Source organism: Pseudopodoces humilis, chromosome 6, assembly GCF_049639895.1.
Source record: "Pseudopodoces humilis isolate 2021_Gansu_Grassland_sample_001 chromosome 6, ASM4963989v1, whole genome shotgun sequence".
In the NCBI taxonomy this organism is placed as follows: domain Eukaryota; kingdom Metazoa; phylum Chordata; class Aves; order Passeriformes; family Paridae; genus Pseudopodoces; species Pseudopodoces humilis.
Window position 1 is genome coordinate 71,263,567 of NC_142205.1, and position 23,098 is coordinate 71,286,664.

At 45.4% G+C, this 23,098-nt stretch overlaps 1 protein-coding gene across 5 annotated transcripts in view; it reads right to left on the minus strand.

Moving 5' to 3' along the window:
• ADAMTS3 (ADAM metallopeptidase with thrombospondin type 1 motif 3) overlaps positions 1 to 23,098 on the minus strand; it is a 60,018-nt gene that overhangs the window by 17,355 nt on the left and 19,565 nt on the right. For all 5 annotated transcript variants that reach the window (XR_015772652.1, XR_015772651.1, XM_088056233.1 and 2 more), the window contains exon 4: positions 19,618 to 19,774. Coding sequence is in view for 3 of the 5 variants with exons in the window: in XM_088056232.1 (XP_087912358.1) it covers positions 19,618 to 19,774 (157 nt within the window). In the remaining 2 variants the exon portion in view is untranslated. The remainder of the gene's footprint in view (positions 1 to 19,617; positions 19,775 to 23,098) is intronic.

The following is a 23,098-nucleotide window of genomic DNA, read 5'->3' on the forward strand; positions in this document are numbered from 1 at the left end:
TTAGCTGGTTTGTTACCTCTTCCTTTTTTAATTTCCTGGTCACCTGCATCACTTACATCCCGATCTTACCTGCAGGAACAGATCAGCCCAAGCTCTTGTGCCAAGAGAAATGGTTATTCTGGGTTACAGCATATGTAACTGTAAAACGATGGAACTACAGCTCTTTCCCTGCTATTAAATAAAGCTGTGTTCTGCCCAAATCTAATTTCATCAGTGCTGTTATCAACCAACCCTCTGTGTACCTAAAGAGAATCCTCAGCATCACTCACATGGGAGATTCTTGTTGCCATCTCATTTTATATTGTAAAATACATGGGCTGAATTCTGTGCTAGTGATAGAAGCGTTCCTTAAATATGTATGTATATACATCTTACATCTGTCCATCCATTTATCCAGCCATCCATCCATGTTCCTCCCGTACATTCACGTGCTCAAGTGCCTAATTTAGCCTTTTTCTGAATATACAGCTAGGAAAAGCATCTGGGGAAGAGCCACACCTTACTAATTCAAAATGAAACTAATGAGAAATCAGTACAGAACCAATTGAGATCAAAGTCCCTTTCCAAAGAGTGTGTTAATGTACAAAATGTCCCCAGGGACAGAGGTGTTCAGCAGCTACTAAAAAATTCCATTCTGCTGTTCTCAAAGTAAGGAAACTAGGCCAGTCCATCCTGTCACCGCCTCCTGAGCCTTATTTTGAAGTGTGCCTTTTGAAAAACCAGCGAAGAAAAAAAGAATCATTTAGTTCAAACGCACATTCCAAACAGTTCCAACATAATTCTCACCGATTCCTGTGAAATTGTGTACATGCAACATTTTTTGTGGCGCTGCTGGTACTGCCTAATTGTGAGGGATCAGCAACAGAAACCACCCAGGTCGTGAGGGCCAAGATATGATGACAGGATGTTCTCATTAGGTTCTGGGATGTGCTGGAACTCGTGGGCTTTGATTTATTAGGTCCTTAAAAAACAAAATCCTGGCGAGTTACACATTCTCCCTTATCTCTACTTGAAGAATTGCCTGAAATTGCCTTTGACTCCAGAAGCACCAAATGACTTCCTACCACTGGCACAAGAGTTTTGTGGCATGAAAAGAATGTGGCCTGTCCTAAGGTCCCTGGCCCAAACCCCCTTCCCATGTGCAGCACTGACACCGGGACCTGCAGTCTTGACTCCACGATTTGGATCCCTAATATTGTCACTGTCTCTGTAGGAGAGTTTGCTGTTTGCTTAACCGCTGCCAAATCTTCTGCTTGTTTGTTTTTGGGGGCTGAGCAAAGAGTTTGTCTCTGCAGCAACCCCAAGTGAGCCAGCTGGCCATAAAAATACAGAGTTTTACTTGATGTTTCACTCTATGTTCAAGGCTGTATCCATGAAGTGCTTCCAGAAACCCCTGCAGAGCATCTCTCTGGGATATTTCACAATAAATAAATATTATCTCTGAACTTTTGATAACACCAAGCAAGCCAGCTCTGCTGCTGAAGAAACACAGTGCAGTTACACTAAAGAGAACATTGGATTTAACATTTCCCTCAGGGCAGACGGGAGAAATCACTTGAGCATTAACAAAAAGCAAACCAGAAGAACTCGGAACAGCCCGCAAGTCAGAGTCACTGAGGTCAGAAAAGAACCTTCTGAGCATCGAGGCCAACCCTCCACCCATCACCTGGATGTTGTCCACCACATGAGGATGGAAGTGCTGCTGCTGCTGGGAGTTTTGGGATGCGGCAGATGAGGTTTGGTGTGCTGTCACCTCTCGGAAAGGTGTCTTGGTGTCAGAGGAGGTGTTAGCAGAGGACAAAGACACTAAAGCACTTCCTAAGGGGAATAAAAATGCCAGTAACCACATTCAGACACAGCTCCACTTTCACAACAGTTTCACCACACTAAGGAAGGAAGCAAAGCAAAGCAAAGCAAAGCTCCTGTGACTTCACATGCAGAGCTCCTGAGATGACTGAGCTCGCAGAAGTACCTCTGTTTATGTTCTCTTCCAGTGGGACTTCGGAGTGACAGTGACCGGCAGCATGACAAACAAACAGGGATTAAGGGAAAGTCTGAATCCCGAGGCTGCAGGATTAGTCAGGAAATGCATGAACCCCACAGGCCACAAACACAGACCCCATCTGACTTTGTTCTTACGCTTAAAAGCGCAAAGGGAACGTTCTGCCCACCGCTCCCATGAAATCTGTGCTTCTCTGGTACCTGAGCACTTTCAGCTGCAGAGTGGTTCTGGGAAGGATGGAAGATTTCCTGCTCTATATTCCTTCAGCTGACATCACGGGAAGGCTCTTCCCTTCGACGCAGCATCAGCAAAACCAGCTCTTAGCCCTCATTTACACCAGGGCTCCATGCCAGCAGCACACTCAGGGAGCCACGTAGAAACGCATAATCCTCTGTGTACTTGAATAATGTTTAGTGCCAACTCAGGATAAACTTTTCCAATAGAAAAGGCTGGAATTTTACCCTGTAATTTTCTTGTCATCACTTCCCTCCCTGGCATGAGGCTTTCTAGGACTGCAGGTTATCCTTACCTGGCAGCAAACACACAAAGAACAAAGCCAGAACTTAAGGAAACTATAATTAAATAGGCCTGAATTTAGGTCAACTATTAACTGTTCTTTTTCCATCCCATGACCAGAAACAAACAGCAAAGAGGAACGCCAGCCTGTGCCAGAGTTCTCAGTGCTGGAGAACACGCCTGACACACTCCCTGGCCGGTCTGCAGCAGCTCTGCTCTCACCTGACTCCCAGTGAAAGCGCTTTTAGATCTGTGCAAGTTTAGCAGGGATGGTGCTGGAGGAACTGTCGCTCCCCGGCTCTAACACACAACCAGAAGAAGAGCAATGAGGCTCAGGACCAAACTGAGCCTGTTGGGAATAAAGATACTGCCCTCCAATAATGAAAAGCTGGGGGAGGAGACCGGACAAGCAGAGGAGAAGCCCCAGGGGCTGCTCTCTGCACCTTGCCTGGCCACCACTAATGCCAGATGACGGCTCCGCGCTGGCTTAACGCGGCCTCGGGACTTGCCCTGGCTCATCTGCTCTGCACCTTATTTTTAGCTGGGCTTTAGCCCTAACAGCCAACTTAGTCAAGAGGCAGTTATCCTAGAACTACACACCATGTCTCCTGGAATTCCCGCTTTCCTAGTAGCAAGAAATCCTCCCATTCCCCATTTAATTAATTATTTGTCTCTCCTTCTCTATATATAGCAAGAATTCCATCATAATGTTATTTTGGAGGTACAGGTGATTTGGTTTTTTTTTTTGTTTGTTTGTTTGTTTGTGGAATTTTTTTTTAGAACAGGTTAAAAATATGTATTTACTACATGTCATTATTCAAAAAAATCTTAATTATGGGTAGGGCTGAGGTCTGGGTAAGACACTGAATTTTCAAGTATGGAAAGGTATTAATAACAGCCTCTTGACAATTCTGGGCTTTTTTACCAAGACGTTATTACAAACCATCACTCTTCTTTCAATTTAGCAACTCACACAAGTACCTCAGAGACTTCAATAGCAATAAACTGAATTTTTCTACTTTAATCCCATGAGAACATTCTGTTGGGTAAAGGCCAGAATTTTTTGGGGCACATGAGGAAGACTTAAGCATTTAGGTCTGGCATTTTTGGAGACCTTCTGCTGGTGCTCACATACAAACAGAGGACATGTAGAAGCCCGTGGGTCACATATTGGACACAATGAACCAAGCAAAGTCACCCCTTTGTCACTTTACACCACACCAAGTTCTTCAATTCAATATCAACGGAGGTCTTTAAAAACAGCTGCAATAATAGGCGAAAAATAAAAAGGAAAAAAAGTTTCATTTTGCAAACTCATCATCTGTATCAATGTCCAAAAGAATGGGGGGGAAAAAAAAATCTATAGAGGCTCTGAAATCTGGTTTACAGATGAGAAAAAGTAAATTAGCAACACTGGGCAGCCTGGCCCACTGCTGAGGGGCACACCTGGGATGCTGGAACCAAACCCAGTTTAGGTATGGGAGGGCTTGATTTTACACCTCAGAGCGGCCAGGCTTTACTCCCCAAGTTTCCAGCTCTTCAAAGCATCAAATCCACGACTTTCCAAGTCAGACACTCACCCAGGAACACGAGAGTGCTCTGCATTAACAACCTGAAACGCACTCACGCCTTCATGTATCACTGCATCAACCCAAAAATCATTTTTACTCCACAAAGGAGTACTCTTAAAGCATCCTTGGATTCCTAGCTGGAATAATGCACTGTAAAAGGTCAGAGCAATCCAGAAAGGGGGGTACCCACTACACTCTGAAAGCACAGGTTGCATTCATAATTTATCTGCTAATTCAGAACTTACTGGAAGAAGAAATGCTGGATGGCCTGAGCTGTGTTTTTGGGTAGCTTCCCAGAGATCCCAACAAGCTCCACAAGAATTCCAGGGTGTAAACTCTTTAAGCGGGTATTATCAGCACCAGAGCACTGCTGTGAGCTTCCAACCCTCGAGGAAGTTGCTTAGGCAGAGACACAGTCCCCCCCCCAGTGCTCATTAACTAAGTCATAGCAAGGCCTTCAAATTCTCTCACTCCTTATTCCTTGGCATCTGACCCAGCTTCTGCCAGCTGGCTGAAAGCACGTCAGGAGCCAAGCTTCCTATTTCACAGACCCATGGAATGGTTTGGGTTGGAAGGGAGCTTGAAGCCCATCTCCTTCTGCCCGTGGGCAGGAGCATCTTCCACTAGCCCAGGTTGCTCCAAGGCCCATCCAGCCTGGCCTTGGAGACTTCCAGGGATCCAGGGGCAGCCACAGCTTCCAGGGAAAAGACGGTAAATGAATTTTCAGTGGTAAAGCCTGGGGCAGATGGGAGTCATTTCCACAGGGAGGGCACTAACTGCTCCTTGGGTCACTCATTCCTTTGGGATAAAGGGAGAGCTGTGTTGACACGCAGCTGCTTATTTTTAAAAGCTGTGTAAGGAATGTGTTCCCAAACACCTGGGACCTTTTACTGCCACAGGAACCGTGCGAGAGGACACAGCCCGGCTGGTGATCCTCTGCAGGCCCAGCCACAGCCCTTTCCATCAGCCAGCAGCCCACTGCCCACTGTCAACAGCAATTACCCTCTGATCACCGCTTGATCTGCCCTAAGCCTCTGCAAGTCAGCAAAGCCTGCTACGCTGTCCAGACACAACAGCGGGACACCGGGACACAGCCCGCTTCCCTCAGAAGGGGATTATTCCGAGCAGGGAGCTGTGCCTTGCTCACACAGCCCTTGGGAATGAGGGCTGGAGCCTGACAGCTGCTGACTCTCACAAGCCACCAATGTACAGTTTAATACTTCACCTGACTATGCTAGCTGTGTGCTCTGCAGCAGCCCCACAAACGATGTAAAATCCCGCGTCGGAGGCCCGCTGCTCTGATCCATGCGAGGGATGGATCCTTCCACCTCACACCGTGATCTATGCAAGGGGAAATCTCAGGAAAGAATCTCTGCCCTTTTCCAGGATGGATTTGCTTTCTCCTGCTGGTGAAGAAGCCAAAGAGCTTGTCTGAAGGGCCTGTCTGGACAGCCAGAACTGCTGCTGAGGCAGCTAAGCTTTTCAATTAGAGTAAGGACCGACAGTGAAAACACGCTGTAAAATGCAAAGGAAGAACTGCCAGTGGTGGTGACAAGGTGGGGCACAGCAACCTGCTGCTCCAAAAATGCTGAAGGACACTGTGGTGGCAACAGTGGAAAAAGCAAAAAGGTACTTTAAATGGTTTTTCTCTGTAAATGAAAGAGACACCAACACACTGTCACTGAGTCGCTCCAAGCCCTCCTGAAGCTCTGAGAGACAGAGCAGGCCACGAGCACAACAAATGAAGGACCAGTTAACCCTGGGATCTGGGTCCTGCCTCCTGCCTTGGCAGCCCTTCCCTTGCCTGTCTGTGTGATGGAGCTCCAGAATCTGGATAATCCATCTGGAGGTCACTGGCTGGAGCAAACACGTGACCTGTCACAATAAAACACAGAATCATTGTTAAGGCTGGAAGGGACCTTTAAAAAAGAGTCTCAAGTCCAACCACCTGACACCTGAAGTCTAAAAGGCCAAATGAGAAATGGAGGAGGGAAGAGATGAAGCTCTGTCCAAGTGCCAAGGCCAGAAGCTTTGCACATAAAGAAATGAAAGGAGATTTCTGAATTTATTGGGCCTTAAGCCTCTTCTTTCCACCTCTCACAGAAGACACAGAACAGGAAGAACAGCTGGGCCTGGTTCCATTCTAAACTGAAGGAAGCTCTTCATGGGTATAGAAGGCAAAATTTTTCTTCAACACCCTCAGAATGATTCCCTCTCAAGGCCACCGTCACAGGTGGAAACCAAAGATGGGAACACCACGGGCAGAATCAGCTATCCCATGGCTTCTGCTGAGATCAATGTTTAAAGGAGACAGCAGAATGGAATTCACAGTAATCACTCACATAAAAGGAACAACTGAGTGTGTAGAACTGGAAAAAAATGTGGGAAAATATTTATGCAGCCCATCTTACCGAGACAAAGAGAACTTCAAACGCCCTGCCAGTGACAGTGAGTCACAAAGTGCGCGGGTGTGCGACAACGGGTCACTTCCTTCCAATGTCTTCCTCTCCCGTTGCTCCTTAATGTGGCTGAAAGCATAATTGTCCTTAATTGCTCAGTTGGCACTAAGTGGATTCCAACCTTGTGACAGGACCAAGCGCAGCAGCCGGGTCTGGGAGCGCAGCCCCCTGATGAGCCCGCGCACCTGCAGCACCAGGGCCGAGGCAGGGCTCCTCCAGCTCTGCAGCCCGGTGCCAGGCAGCAGCAGAGCTGTGGCTGCAGTCAGGAGAGTCCTTCCTGCCCAGAACATCCCAGTCAGGAGAGTCCTTCCTGCCCAGAACATCCCAGTCAGGAGAGTCCTTCCTGCCCAGAACATCCCAGTCAGGAGAGTCCTTCCTGCCCAGAACATCCCAGCATTCCATAATCCACAATTCCACAAATGACACACACACACTGCTTTTGGATGTATACACTGGATTACAACACTTGGGTATTAAGGTATGGAAACCTGAAGTTTTGCAGGCTTTCATTTGCCCATCAACCCTATCTCGAGCTGAAATCCTTAATTTCTTAATTAACTTGTACACAAGAATTGGATGTATTAATGATTATGGAGTAATTTTTTGGGGGGGAGGAATATAAAAAGTACATGAAGCGAGCTATTAAAAATATATTCCAGCTAGCTGTGCTGGGTCAACAAATTCTGACTCTCTGTTGAAAAATATTATGAATATTATTTATTTTTATATACAATTATTATTAAATAATAATATATATTATTTATTAAAATATTGAAATATTTAAGATATTATTCAACATCACACAGGCAGATTTTGTGAAATTGCAGGAAGACAGTCAAAGCCTCTGCTGATCCCCAGTCAAGCATTTTATGGAAGGGAGGATTTTAAAACTGGAAGGACTGACAGAGGGAGAATAGTGCTGAATTAAAAGCTAGCTCTCAACTCTCAGAATTCCTGATGGAGCAGAACCTCATCTCCCCCAGCTCTGTCTATAATTACACAGAATAAGTGTGATACACTTATGAAAAGCACACAGCCTGGCATTAGGCATTCTGACATCACACCTTAGTGTTTAGTGAAGAATCCCAGTAAGGAGGCAGCTCAGGAGGGTTCATTTCCACTGTCACACCTCAGAACTGGTTTGCAAACACCAGAGTCCCACCTACCCTTTCCCTGTGGCCACTGGAAGGGGGAAAAGTTTCCTGCAAGACCCAAACACCGGCCCTCAGAAAATGACACAGATTTTTTTCATTAGGGATCCACCCCCCTTTATACTTTCCTTTTTTCATATAGACTCTTACACAATCAAGCACTTTTTTTTTCCTTTCCACCTCACCAAATTCCTACGAGCGTGCCAGCCTCGCCTGCACCTCGCACAGATGTGTTATGAATCTAACTCTCTTTCCACACAGGATATTTTGATCCTTCCCCTCTCCTTTTCCCCATCCCGATCCCGTCCAAAATAGCACAGAGTCATAATCGTAAATTCTCCTGTTCTGACCTGAAAGACCGTTCTTTCAAGGACTATTTCTCTTGAAAAAGCTGTGACTAAGGAGAAGGGCTTTTACAGCAAGGTTCATCCCTGCAGTCTGCCACGGGAGCTGAGGTCTGCTGGAAGCACCTTCCATAGGGAACTAGTACTTCTTTCTATCCAGAGCCCAACTGCTCCCTCCTGACACTCAAGAACACTCAGATAAAACATAAATTTCCAACTCCTATACACAAATTAATTCAAATAAATTGGAACATTATTGCTAGAACCTCATCACAATGTGTGAGTACCCAAAATACCATTTATTTGTGGAATGACACTTCACCAAGCGTTTCATGCCCCCCTCAGCAGCACTCTCTCAATGAAGCTGCTCCTCAAATCCAAGGAATTTTCCTGTGGGAGGAGAGCTGCCAACTTTCCCTCTTTGGCGAGCAGGGTCCCATTCTTGCACCTCTCTCCATTTCCTGCACAGTGTTGCTTTAATGAGCCCTCCAGTCTGGAGGAAAGCTAACAGAGACAGCGAGAAAAAGCATAATAATAAAAAGGAGAAGAACCTGAGCAGGGAGACGCTTCAGGAAAAATTTTCCATTGAATATGCAATGGGTCTGACTAGAAATATGACAAAAAGGAGACAAAAGGAGGGAAAGCAGCCCCAAGTGTTCAGTTTAGACACATCAAAGGTACTCTTCAGCTAAACAATAAATTTAATGACCTAAAACTACGAAGAAGAAATGCTTAGTCAGATACTAATACTAAATACAAATACTCAGTGTTGCAGAAAACGCAGCAAGAAATAGTCCCAGGCACCAAAAGCAATCAAGAGTACGATTTCCAACCCTGTCATCCAAAAACGCAGCCTTCATCTTGGACTCAACCCCTAACTAACACAAAGGCAAGCTTATCCCAGCTCTGGATCCCAGTTTGAGTGTGGTTGATAGTGGCTGAACATCCCACAGGAGGATGGCAGTGGGAATGATGTGACAGTGGCAGTCCAAGGTGACAGAAAGGCTGTTCACAATTAGGAGACGACAGAATCAACCAGTGTAGCAGAAGAGTAGAAGTGGCACAACAGCAAATAATACCAATTTTATAAAGTGTATCCAAGCATTAGTCACGGATAATAAGCCTCTCTTTCTCGCCACATGGAATTTCAGCCATTTCTCAAAATTCCACTGGCATAAATATAAAGGAAAAGCTCCAACCATAAACTGTCACTGAATGTTGTTGAACTCGGGCTCCTGCTTTTTTTTCCATGAATGCACTGAAAGTCAGCATTCCAAGAGCAACAAATGTCTCCAAGCCCAAGCTATTTCCCAACAGTCCATGGACCAAGAGAGTGTCCAAGATAACAGCAGAAATATGCACAAGGCCATTCTACCCAGATACCACATCCACAGAGGAAGGGGGTGTCCCAAAACCCCTGGCTGATCTGCACAAAGTGGGTCTTGGGTCAGGACAACAAACAGCTTCAAAAACCCAGCTGAGCACAAAGCTGAAAAACCACTAACATCCCAGTCATGAGTGAGACAAAGAGTATCTGATGGGGATTTGGGAAGTGTGATTTGTATAGAAGCTGTGCCAATGTGGAACAGACACTTCCAAACTGTGGGCATCAACTTACCCACTTCTAGCTGGGGTAATAACCTGCAGTGTCTTTGAATATCCCACTCAAGCTGTAAATATGATTGTCATCCCAAATAAGCCTTCACAGAGGATGCTGAAAGCAGCTTGTGATGTCCCAAGTACCTAAAAATGTTTCACAGATGCTCTTGGTTCTCCAGTTCTGCTCTTGCACAGAAAAGCAGCTGAGGGAACTGACTGGCCAGCAGCGCAGCTTTCCAGTTTCTCCCTGGATTTCTCGCTTCTGCCTCAGCTTCCCTGGCATTGCAGACACAATCCTATCTTTTACCTGTGCCAGTGCCTCAACAGTCTCATTGGAAACTTGCAAAATACAGAGTTATGTGGAGATACTGGAACACCTGTACACTGTGCCATCACCTGTGAGGTTCAGAAAAGGGATGTTAGTTTTAATGCAGGGAGTTCTCTCTCTTTAAAGGAATAATAATTTAAAGTTTAATTTCTTAAAGGTTTTAAGAATGGAGACAGGGCAGCTGGAGGCAGAGGACTCTGGATTTCCATGGAGCCTTACATCTGATGAACAGCTGTGAGTGAACCTGCGTGGCAAAGGCTCAAGAATACAAGTGCTCAGCTTTGAATCCTACAGATACAGACATGGAATGACCTGCAGGAGACATTGCTGACTTTGCTCCAGCAATTCCTCCCACAAATGCCACAGGTTTCTTCCTTACAGGGGAACAAACATCCTAAATAAGTGCTATTAGAGGGCCTGATCAAGAAACAGGCATTTGGGCTTTAGTGCCTATTGAATTTCTCTGCTATCAGAAATTCTGTGTGAGCCTGGAGATGCAAAGAGAACACATCTGCTCACTGCAGTGCTGCTGAGACGTTCCTAATAACCATGCAGATGTTTCCAAATGGAAGTGGATGGGATGCCCAGATGGCTTTCATTGTCCCATTTTTCCAAGCAGCCTGACAAGCTTCAGATGTAAAAAAATAAATATGAATGATGATCCTGCCTGGCCAGCAAAAAAAAATATATAAAATAAAAAAAAGAGCATGTTTGACAGAGAGCAAAGGAAGCAGATCTGAGGAGGCCAAAACTTCATCAGGCTTCCTCCAATTAAAGCAAGTGTGTAATCAACCCCCACAACACGGCACAGCGCTGTGTGAGCCCTCAAAGAACAGATACTTTTAACTGATTTATCTCCCCTTCTGTTCCCTATTAAAGAGCACTGTTAACTAAAGGAAGACTGATTTTTACTTCTGGTAGTAAATGTTCTCCGCACCAGAAACTTGGAAGCTTTGAAGTGCTGGAAGTAATGAAATGATATTGTTACTTATTCTTGGCAGGGAAAACTCTGATTAAGGAAAGGGGCTCGAAACAAGAATCAACCCCGTAAAAGCAAGTTGAAAAATACCATGAAAACACCAAAGCAGAGGCTCAAATGCATCACTTTGCAAATTCACCTGTGATCAGGAATAAAAAGAACAGGGAGCTGGCTATGGGAGAACCTGAGCAGAACCCAGGGATATGGTAGCACATTTTCAAGGACTGTTCAGGACAAACTATTTTAAAACAGTTCCCAAAATTATTTACATGGTTGTTGAATACTCACTGCCTGTTGGTTTGAACTGAGCTTTCAAAAAGTAAATATATAAGGTAATAAATTAGTTTGTGAGCTGGATTTTTACTGCTATCATAGATCTATGGAATACAGGGCTTTCGCTGAAAATCAGCAAAATCCATGATGCTACTAGTTATGTGATATCAATTAGTTATATGATATCAATTAGAGTTTCTTCATAAGCCACAGAGTAAAATGAGTCACCCTTCACTCTCAGGTGCTTCTCAGGAGTTTTCAAAACCGGTTTTGCCACAGATCAAATGAAAGCAAGAGACACACTTGGAATTGTTCTCAGTCTAGAAGCACCAGCTGAACTTTTCATGTGCAACAACATGGTTTTAAAGTAAAGTTTGAGATATTTGGATGTTTGCTCTATGCTGTGAGGAAACATGGAAGATCAGAATGCAGTTTTGCCACGGGTTGGCCCTGAGCTTCCTTTCTGCCCTAAGCAGGGGCAAAAAAACCCCACAAAAAATCTTCATCATCAAATCCCAGATGCTCAAAGACAAAGGAAATCAACATCCAGAAACAAAGGAAGAAAAAGACACTAACTTGTAGCTGGTTCCTAATTAGCTCCCTAACTTGGTTAGCAAGCCCAAGGCCTAAGTGAAAAGCAAATCACTATTTGGCAGAGCAGCCTGCAACCATCCCCAGTGATTCTGCTCAAGCTGCATTTACATTTCCTAAGAAAAATCCTCAGCAGCTTCTTCTCTTCCCCCAGGTCCTCTTCTCCTGGGTTACAGACACATTTTCCACTATCCCAGGCTGCTCCAGGCCCCATCCAGCCTGGCCTTGGACACTTCCAGGGACCCAGGGGTAGGCACAGCTTCTCTGGGCAGCCTGTGCCAGGGCCTCACCTCCCTCAAAGGGGAGAATTTCCTCCCAAGGTCCCATCTAACCCTGCCTTCTGCCAGTGGGTCCATGCTGCAGACTGCAGAAATCCCCAGACACACATACTTCCACTGTCTGCTTGCACCAGCCTTCTCAAATCTCACACCACCACTCCACAGCACTTGGAAACACGGTGCAGAAGGCAGGAGGGAACAGGGATTATGCTAAATTGGTCATCTCTTACAGCATTAACTTTGACATGAAACAGAGGAAACACATCCAAACCCTTCAGTGATGCTCAAGAGCAACCACAGACCCATCACTGACTCTCTCACCGATCTGACTTCTGTAAATAATTAACAGAGTTACTCTTACTTTAATACCTCTAACAGATCTATTGTCAAGGAGAGAAAAGCACAACTACTGTTCCTCCTGGAAATTGTGACTTTATGTTCTCCAGAGCTATTAGTGAGGAGAATTGGAAAGGCAGAGCAGAGCTCTCCGTTAAGAAAGCACAAAGTTCCTTTGATGGCCTTGCATCACCTCTCGCTGTTTCCAGAAGAGACTAAAAAAGCTCAGTTTGCACCGTGTTTAACCCTGCTGCAGTCAAAAATTTATCACCTGAAAGATTTTAGGTATAACTAGGATTTTGCACAGTGTATTTGGAAACTTTTATTCTAATTTGCAATAATCTGGTGGTGTTGATTTCTTATTTGATTGTCTGGAGGATTACAGAACACAATTATTTGGCAAGCAAATTGTTATTCAAACTCTGTGATTGAATATTTATGGCTACAGGACAGTCTTTCCTACAAAAAGATAGCCCTTGATATCCAAGTGTGCGTTTCCACACACGCTCCCAACCCATCCCTCCATGGAAGATGCCTGAATCCAGCTTTCTCCAGGTGTCTAGGTCCACTCTTAGGCATCCTATGCAGAAATACGGGAGAAGAAGGAAAATCCTACCGTTTCCAGCCACCTGATGGACAGAGCCTGCTGCCAGGAACAACGGGAAGGACAAACCTGTCCCCAGCAGGCATGTCACTAACTGCTGGGAGGCAGCAGGCTGCTTGTAGCCTGGGTGGAGAGGTAAAATGCCAAAGGAGACACAAGGGCACTCCTCCTACCTTTCCAGGGAATGTTTAGAAATAGGCCCTGCCAATAATGCTGCAGAGGAAGACACAGCAACGGAACGCTTCCCTTGGCTACTCCTAAAGTACAAGCCAGCTAAGCTCTTCATCCCTGCCTGGGTTCTCTTCCCAAACCACATGGTATTTGATGGAATCCAACACAGATTTCCCACAGGTCAGCCTCTCCCTGTCACCACACACGAGAAGTCAAGCTGAGACATCAATTCCCTCCTTTCCAGCTCTCAGACTCACGCTTGTGTGACTTTTAATAACCTCCAGAACCCTAATTATCTGGCTGATCCTGCTCCATGTTATTGGAATACTCCAAAGAACGATTAGGCAAGGTATCCTGGAAAAAAACCCACCCTGTTTTCTTAGCAAACAACAGCTGGGTCATGCTGTTACTCTGCAGTGTTTTACTATTGCATTTTGGAAAGATTTATGCACTTGTGTAACCCAGAAATGGATCTGAAGAAACTCAGTCCACTGGGAGCAACGTGAAGCATGAGACCGATGTTCTCACGTTAGTTCCTGTCAGCTCCAGCTGCCCAACTCTGTGTCACGCCACATACCACAGACCAGGTTACTTTACTTATCCTCTACACCGTGTTTTGGAGGGATGAAGGGAAGGGTGTAGCCAACTCTGGCACATCTTGGTGTAATACATGGGGCAGAACAAGAATTACTCCACGGTAACTCCACGTGGACCCCACCAAACGCAGGAGCACGGCATCCAAACTGCTCATTCAAAACACACCAGGCGCCTTTTCCTTCTCTGTCATAAGCCACGGATGCCAACACCTCATCCAGGTATTTTCAAAGATAAAAATGAAAGAAACTGAGCTCAGTTTGGATTCTTCAGCTATTTCTAGAATCCTCCTATCAATTTATTGAGCATCAGACCCATTAAAAACCAGGCATCTCACAGTGGGGAAAAATGCTAAAACTGCAGAAAATTCGGGAGGAGAAAGTCCAGCAAGAGTCTTACAGTATGGAAATTACTCTTTTATGTTATGACACAAACTGCTATGTTTTAGTGCATTTTCCCATGAAAAGCCTGCTGTAGAATACAGACTGATTAAACAAGGCTCTCTGCTCCCAGTCAAAGTGTCTCGGTGCTCTCACTTCGCTCCTAAATTTGTAGGATGTGCATGTGAAACACATGAACAAGCCTCAGCCCCCGCCAGCTGTGGGAGGATTCATTTCCTCTGGTTCCTGACCTCTAATTCACATCAACTCCCCCTGATAAGGCAGCTCTTCTGATTCTCACTCCCATATTCCCGGAGAGAGCCATCCTGCTCTGTGTGTCCCGGTCCATAAAAAGCACTTTTAACCATCTCACTGCACCTTTCTGATCAAACCCAGCGGTGGAAATGAGCCACTTCACATCCAAGCCAGGGACCTCAGTCCTACATGGACCACCCAAGGGTGATCCTCACCGTTGTCTCTCCCAGATTACTTTGAGAATGTCATCTATAAACCAAATAGGCTCCTTCACATAGGACCAGCTGCTTACACAATATTTAAAAACCTCTCCTGTCTGTTAGTACCACTGTTTATTGAAAGTTTTCTTCTTCCTATGCAATTTGGGGGCACAGGGAGTTTTTACTGGAAAATGGTATGAAGCCTTGGAATGGCCACAAGCTGAATGTACTGACCTGTCTCCATTTTTTCAATTTTCCCTTCATACAGATTTTTCTGTGTGTTTTACTACTCTGGCGCTGGATGCCTGCAGTTGGAATGAAGCCTTTGTTCTTGGTTTTATTTAAAAATCATTTTCCTTTGTTATTGCCAAGAACAGAAGACGACTTAAGCAGATGGATGTTCCTGCTCTCACCGTCAGGCACAACCTCCCCGACACAGACACAGCGCATCCGTCACTTCACGGCACCTTCTGATCCACTCCTGCTCAAGCTTTTCTTTCTTAAAACAAAATTGTAAGTTTTTCCTCACTATAAAACTCTGTGTTTCCCTTTGCTTCCTATACATCCATCACCAACACTCCTGTTCTTTTTATACATACCGTGCTCTTCCTGATCTATTTGATTACTTCAGCAAACTGTTACCTGAAAAAAGAAGAAAAAACCCAATCCCAAACTATATTCAATGAAGAACTTAAGAGAATCCACTTCAGTTTCAGTTGAAGAAGGCTAAATTAAAAACAAAAGCTCCAGAAGTGCTGGACAAAGAACAGGACGCCCTTAGACAACGCAGGTTACTGCCATCAATACAAGTTATTTGTGGCCCTTTCCTGGGGGACTACAACAGAGCTGGAGAGAGACTTTTGACCAGGTGTTAGGAGGAAATTCTCTCCTGCGAGGCTTGTGAGGCCCTGGCAGAGGCTGCCCAAAGCAGCTGCCCCATCTCTGGAAGTGTCCAAGGCCAGGCTGGATGGGCCCTGAAGCAAGCTGGGATAGTGGAAGGTGTCCCTGCCCATGGCAGGGACAGAGATGATCCCTGAGGTCCCTTCCAACACAGCCCACGCTGGCATTCTGTGATTATACAGAAATGTCCATATGAACAGAGGGTGCTACACAACACGCTCATGTCATGACTCTACACTGAAACCATTTCCATCTTCCCCATTGTTCTGATGCACAAACTTGTGTGGTGGGCTGTGCAGCATCAAAAATATCCTCCACCAGAACACAGGTCATGAGAAATTCTGCTGAGAAAGAGTTCAGCCACCCTCCGGCACGACAGTGTCCCTGAGAACCACGAGTGTGCCTGGGGAAGTGCAGAGGGAGGTCTCCCAAGCAGGCAATAGTCTTGCCATTCTTCTACCTTCTGTTCCAGGGTTTCATTCCCAGGCAACCAGGAGCAATTCCCAAATCATTTCTTCCTCCTACATGTTTCCCACCTGGGACAAAGACACTCGATGCCAGTGCCATGGCAACCCCATCAGACACACAAGCACTTTGGTTCTTTGGGGAAAATGAAAATTCTCAAAGGAAGCTGGGAGATAAAGGCTCCTACTCCTTGTTTCCCACTGTTAGGAAGTAATTACAAAAATACTTTCATCTCAAGTGCTTGCTGGGTGAATAGGTTGTCATTTAAAAATACTATGGTGTGAAGAGGAGGATGAAACAGTGCTAAGCTCAGGGCTGGCTGTCATCATTCCACCATACAAAAGCACACAGATAAAATGAAAAATGAACAAACAGGAGCAAAGACAAATTGAACACTCAGTTATCAGCTCGAGCAGCATATGATCCAAACCCTGCCTCATCGTCCCACTGACGTCAGTTTGAGTGTTCCCACTGACTCCACTGGGCCTGGATCAGGCTTTTATGTTTCTGAAACGCAGCTTGGGTTATATTTTGCCACACCCCTGAGCCAAAATCGGTAGAAGCTGCACAGAAGGCCTCCTAGGAGCAAATTAGATTGTAAATTCTACAGGTTCTTTGCCTGTTTCTATTGCATCTTGAGCACTTTCAAGGAATAAGGTTAATGATCACATATTTCAGTGATGTTTCTCAGCTTATTGACAAGGAGAAGCTTCACTTCATCCCACCCAGACAGAATAATATCATTGTTATACTCCCAAACCTCCCCAACTCAGGCTTGTCCTGAGAGCATTTCCTTCCATTCCTGAGAAAAAAGCTGTTTTGGTGAGAAAATCATAAGGATTGCTTTAAATCATGTTTTAACATGACAGCCTCATACACTGCTCTATTTTTTTCAGCTCTGCTGCACAGCTCACTTGCCCTCTGTCCCTCAGACCCTTCAGCCCCTTTGAAGACTTTGCCTTTGTTTCTTTCTGCCCTTAAGGGTAATTATTTTTTGATTTAAGAGACACTACTTGGGAGCAACACAACACGGACACTGACTACCTGTAGTTCTAAACCCAAATGAGAAGCACAGATGTTCAGTGTCTTTAGGATCAAGACTTAAATGACTGGGGAAGTCGAGCTTACAAATGTCATCCCAGGGCAATCTGACATGGAAAAGCTGTCAGGAGACTGTCATGTGTATTTATCCCCATGGAGACCTCTAGACACTGTCCTGCTCTGTGATATGATTCCCAGACCAGGCCTAACCAGATGCTCATCCCCGATGCTCAAAAACAAATGTCCAGTGTCACATCCCACTACATTTAAGATTTCCCAGCTATTGAAAAGCCCTTGCCTTCCACTCCAGAGAAGAGGAAGAGCTTCCTTTGTCCAGGGGAACTAACTTGAGCTCAGCACTTCAAACCAGCAAATACCCTGTCTGATGGACATCACGAGGAGCAAGTAGGATTCTGGGTTAATAAAATGATTTAAACATTTGGTGGTCAAGACCTACTGCTTCCCTGCACTGCCCCACCTAGCAGAAGAAAGATCAGATTCCAAGGAATACAGTCAAACAAGATCCTCTGAATCAGCAAACAGATTACCCAGGACATACAAACAGTCAATCCTGCCAAAAGCCTGTCAAAATAAGGAAAATATTCCACATTTCCCTGATATCACTGAGTGAGAGCAGAGGCATTTTCTAAGCATAAAAGATACAGAACTAGCTACAATTACCTGGTACAAAAACAAACCCCAGATATTTAGGTTCATTTATATGCAAGAGATCCTACTCACAGCAAAATGAGTGAAAGGAGAGAGGTATAAAAAGGCAATAATTAATGAAGGAATCCTTCAAGGGGCCTAAACTGGGTGTGCACACGCTCAAAGAGAAACAGGGCAGGATTTCCAATCTGATTTCTTGAGTGTCCCATCTAGGGCTTCTAAAGAAACCAGTCTCTACACAAAGCAAATGATGAAAGCAGTACATTCCCTAAAGAGGCTGTCCAGAGCCATGGACACCACAGCCAGAAATCAGCACAGGGTTCTGCTCCAGGGTGGGAGGGCTGAACCCACGCTATCCCACAGCTTGAGGCAGCCCACTATCTTCCCCAGAACCCCAGAGTTCTGGTGGCCACTTGAAACAGCTCAGTGAAGCTTCATCAAAGAGACAGGCCTGAAGGAAACAGGCACAGAGAAGTGGGTAGGTGTGCTGACTTGCATGGAAGGCTGGATACACACCAGTCAATAACAGCACTGTGATCATTGCTGAAGCCTTGCTCTCGGCATGGCAGCTTTGCCACTTACAACTCCCCCGCTCGTTCTGTCCGATTGTCTGAGCAATGTCCAACCAACCCTCCAACGCTGTAAAATCCTGCAGGAATACCAGATGTCCTGTCAGACTGCAAGCTCCTTCCACACAGCTAGAGCTGGAAGTCTTCCTCTTAGAAAACTGACTTTTTGTAGGGAAAACAAGACAGAGCGTGTCCTGTGTCACTGCCGAGGAAGGCTGTCACACTGTTTCCAGTTTTGTAACGACTTCACTGACAACAGCAATTTTAAGTACTTTTTTATCTTAAGGGCTGTTTGGTTGAGTCATCTGTCACTGAAAACTTGGGTTCTTGTGTGTGCTGGCTGAACTCCCAAAGCGTGAGCAGACAGTGCCCGAGCACTCTGGGGGCGGAACAAGGACAGAGGAGAAAGAGGAACGTGTTCATGGCATCGATATGCAGCTCATACACAGGTAACTCAACACTTGCAGCTGACAGACAACCCAAGCACTGCAAGCATTTCCTCAGGCTCCACATGCTTGGGCACCTTGCTTTAACCTTGGTCATGGGATCTTCAGGTTGGAAAAGCCCTCCAAGATCGAGTTCAGCTATTCCCCCAGCACTGCCAAGGCTACCACTAACCCGTGTCCCCAAGTGTCACATCTACACAACTTCTAAATGCCTCCAGGGATGGTGACCCCTCCACAGCCCTGAGCAGCCTGTGTCAGGGCTTGACAAGCTTTTCCATGAAGGAATTTTTCCTCATATCCAATCTAAACCTTGTTGGGGCACCAAAAGCCGAGCACCTCTTGTTCTGTGCACTGTAAGTAATTCTTTCATTTCCCAAACCCCTTCCAGTTTCAACAACACGGGAACACAACGTAAACACAGGAATGTGAGAAGGTGAAAGACAATGAAATAAAGGCCAGAGCACTGACAGGTGCAGAGCTGCTCCTTCATCCTGAGCTCAGGACCTCAGAACCCCTCAGCCTTCAACACACAGTGCCTTGACTTAAGAGGACCTGTGCAATATTAAAAAGACACACAAGCAAAGGGATTAAACTACACCATGATAATTATTCACAGACATGGTAATTATTCTCAGATGGACCAACCACATTATCTCCAAGGCAGAGGGGAATTCTTGGATGTGACAAAATATACCTGATCAACACAACTGCCTTCAGACTGCTTTCAGGGCAACCAGCAGAAGGAGAAAAACAATAAACTGGCACAAATTTGCTGTTACTTAGAAAAAAAACAGGACCCAAACTTGAAACAGGAGTTGCACAGCCTCACTGAAAAGCTTCCATAGGCTGGAGTCACCTGAAGTAGATGTGCAAGCAGCCCCCAGGGGGTACTGTACCTTCTGTGTGGACATCGGGGAGCGTGTCGGTGGGACGCTGCGCTACCGCCGACCGCCTGTACACCATGTGGATTCTTCCCTTCTCCTCTTCCATCTGCTTTCCTCTCTCCAAAGGCTCGATGAAGTATTCATCCTCATCAGTTCTTATCATTCCAGCCTGGTAAGGAAGAGACAAAACATGTCCATATGGCATTTTAGAGCCTAAAGACCCAGCTGGAGGCTCTAAAAACAAATACTGAGAGGGATGAAGCATAAAATACTGGGAATACTACTGTAACCCATACTTTTCTTTATCCTCCCCAAAAAAATTTCACCAATAAAAAGAGCTTCAAGTTTTCCAAATGAATGGAGAGAAGCAGGTTATGCATCTTCAAGTGAATCCTCCCTGTAAACTGTAGTGCCAACCCAGTGCTTCTTTTCCCCCAGCTGGAGAGACGTCCAGGGAGGTGCTGGGAGCACGTATTTTTCACAGCTCCCTTGGAGAAAAGGCTGTGGTGGATTTTCAAGAAAAAAGTATGTAGTGGAATTTTTTTTAATTTTTTTTATTTTTTTCCACAAAAGCACATTGATGGTGCAATCCAGGAAAGCAGTCTCCAATCTTGGAATGCTATTAATTTTACTACTTTTTTTTCTTCTAAATTAACGACATTCAAAATTTCCATCCACTGAAGGAGGCAGGTCGGAATCTGTGCTACTGCGGAGTTCTCCAGAGCTGTCCTCAGGATTCTGTGAAAAAGGGAAGACAACAGGACCACCAAAATCCAAAAGTGGCTTCTGGGGCACAGTGGCTGGAATAAACCTGCCTGTTCCCAGCACCTGAGGCTCAGGGAAGTGGATGAGCTCCTTGGCTTTGCTACAGACTCTACCAGGGGAGAATCCAGAAGAAACCTGCCCAAGGTTCCATCAGCACCCCATCTGCATCTACCTTGCTCCCCAGTATCTGTCTAAATGACCTATGAGCATTAATTCCTTTCATCCCTGCAGTTCTTCCTGCCCCCCTCGGTCCAGAGGGAATTCTACAGAGTTAGAGAGATGCAAGAGCAAGTGCTGCTGGAGTTGGTAATAAAAGGTATGTGGAAGAAATGCCAAACCCAGTCTGGCCCAGGCAGCCCACCTAGAAGGGCTTTCCCTCTTTCCCAGAAGACACCAAACCTTATATCCTTTACTGGACAATCCATGGATAAAGCAAAATCTGGAAAACGCTTTTTTTTGTGGGTTTTTTTTTTCCCCAAAATGTAAAAGAGGCAGACAAGAATAAGGGAATAAGAAACAATATAAAGCCTTGAGAAAATAACCTACAAGGGCAGGTTAAACTAAGGAATCACTTCCTGAGCCAAAATCAACAGCATTTAAGGGGGAACATGATTCCCTAGAAATATGCATGGGGTGTTTGTAGGGAAAGAGGAAAGAGCCCTTCATTCAGGGAGCACAACGGAGAGCTGTGAAGTGTCCATTAATGGCCACATTTACCTTCAGTATTAAACATGATGGGTGGGATTTCCAAAAGTATTTTAGGAAGTCAAATGCCCCGTTTTCTAGCGTTTTCCAGCGGTTTGCAGCACGGGTGAGGCAGTTAATTCCCAGGTGAGCTTCGGAAAGGCCACCCTCAACATGTCAGGAAGTTTGTTCAGCAGTCACACTGATGGCCATTATCAAGTGCTTCTAAAACTGACTCCCAGAGAGAAGGAAAGGCTTTGGGTTGTTAAGCCCATCCTACCTTTCTGTGGTCAACACCAGCAGGTCAGAGGATGTTCTCACCTTCTGCTCCCAGCCTCCATCCCAAACTCTGCTGGTACCTGTACTGTGAACACCTTGTGTTTTGGTCAGACACAGAATCTCTCAGATAATGCCCTAAGTGATGTTTTTAATCTGTCCTTAGTGCCTTTGTACTGCAAAGAAATAGTTTTCAAACACTGGTGCGACACCCTGGGGAACCCAGGTGTTAATTAGCAGCTATTTCTCCTAAACCAGCTCTGAACAGTGAGAGAACAGATCTGCAAAGCTGCTTTAAGCAAATCAGCAACACAATATGGGAATTCAAGATGCACAGAGCTTCCCTGCATCTCTCTCTACATGAGAACCTTCATTGGTATTACAGACATCCCTTATCTGTCTCAGGATCTGCACATCCCTCTGTCATACACAGTAATTTGGAAACACCACATGCTGGCTCTTCACTGGGAAGATTTGAAATAGGGAAGATGTAAGCTTAAAAAATTTTAACATCACGTTCAAGGCTCTACACTGATCTCCAAACAGAGCAGGCTGTCAATAAGTGGAAGCAGATTAATAAGCAGGTTGGAGTTTGCTCAGCAGCAGGAGGCTACATGAAGTGGTCATCCTTAGTAAGAGACAAGCAAGAAAAATATCAGGAATTAACACAGGGATCTAAGGATGCCAAAATTCCCTTCCCCTCCAGAAGGTGGTTCCACCTTGTGACCCTCCAGTCACACACACAGGCACAAGTACAGAGTAATAAAGCTGCACTGTGCTGCTGGAGTCTATCTAGAAGGGGAGCATGAGAAAATCACAGGTCTCACCAGGGTGAAGCAGGTGAAAGAGCCAGGCAGTTCCTTTCCAATCCAAGGACACTGAAGGACTCAGTGGGAAAAGGGAGAACTACCTGTGTCCTGTTTTATGGGAGAGACTATGCTTGGGAGGATGAACCTGCTTCCCTCAAAGAACAGGATCAAGTCCAACACCTGCACCAACATAGGAAAACAGACAGGATCTGTACATCAAGAATTTCAAAGCCTGGAGACTTCTCCAAATGTTTTCTCTCCCCCCTTCCATTCTTCAAACTATGTGGTGGGGCAGAAGAAGCCTTTATTTGACCAAGAGAAGCCAAGTATCCTTCACACTCATGAAGACCAACAGAGGTTTGGTCTATCCAATCCAGAGGGACTCTGCCATGGTTTCAGCTTCCACCTGCATTTCCTACCAGCATGCAGAATGGACTCCCCCTGTTTCCCACACAGAATCATGGAACCATGGACTGGTTTGGGTCAGCAGGGACTGGAAAGACCAACTTCATCTATCCCCTGACATGGGCAGGGACACCTTTCACTAGACCAGGTTGCTCCAAGCCTCGTCCAACCTGACCTCAAACACTTCCAGGGATGGGGCAGCCACAGCTTCTCTGGGCAACCTGTGCCAGGGCTTCATCACCCTCACAGGGAGGAATTTCTTCCTAATACCTAATCCAAACCTTTTGTCCTTCAGCTAAAGGCCATTGAATCTAAATTTCCATTCTGTGGAAGCTAAATGAATCAACCACCCCTCACACCTTAAAAATTAAATGCAGAAATACATATCTGGAATATACATGGAAAATGAGATCTATCCCAAGAGTCAGAATCAGGATACCTGGATTAATTCTCACTCTGGGCCACACATTGATCATTCAGCTTGTAGCAAAAGCCTGACAAGGCTTTCCACATGTGAAAAGTTCAGTTCAGGAGGTTCCCTGTGATATCCCACG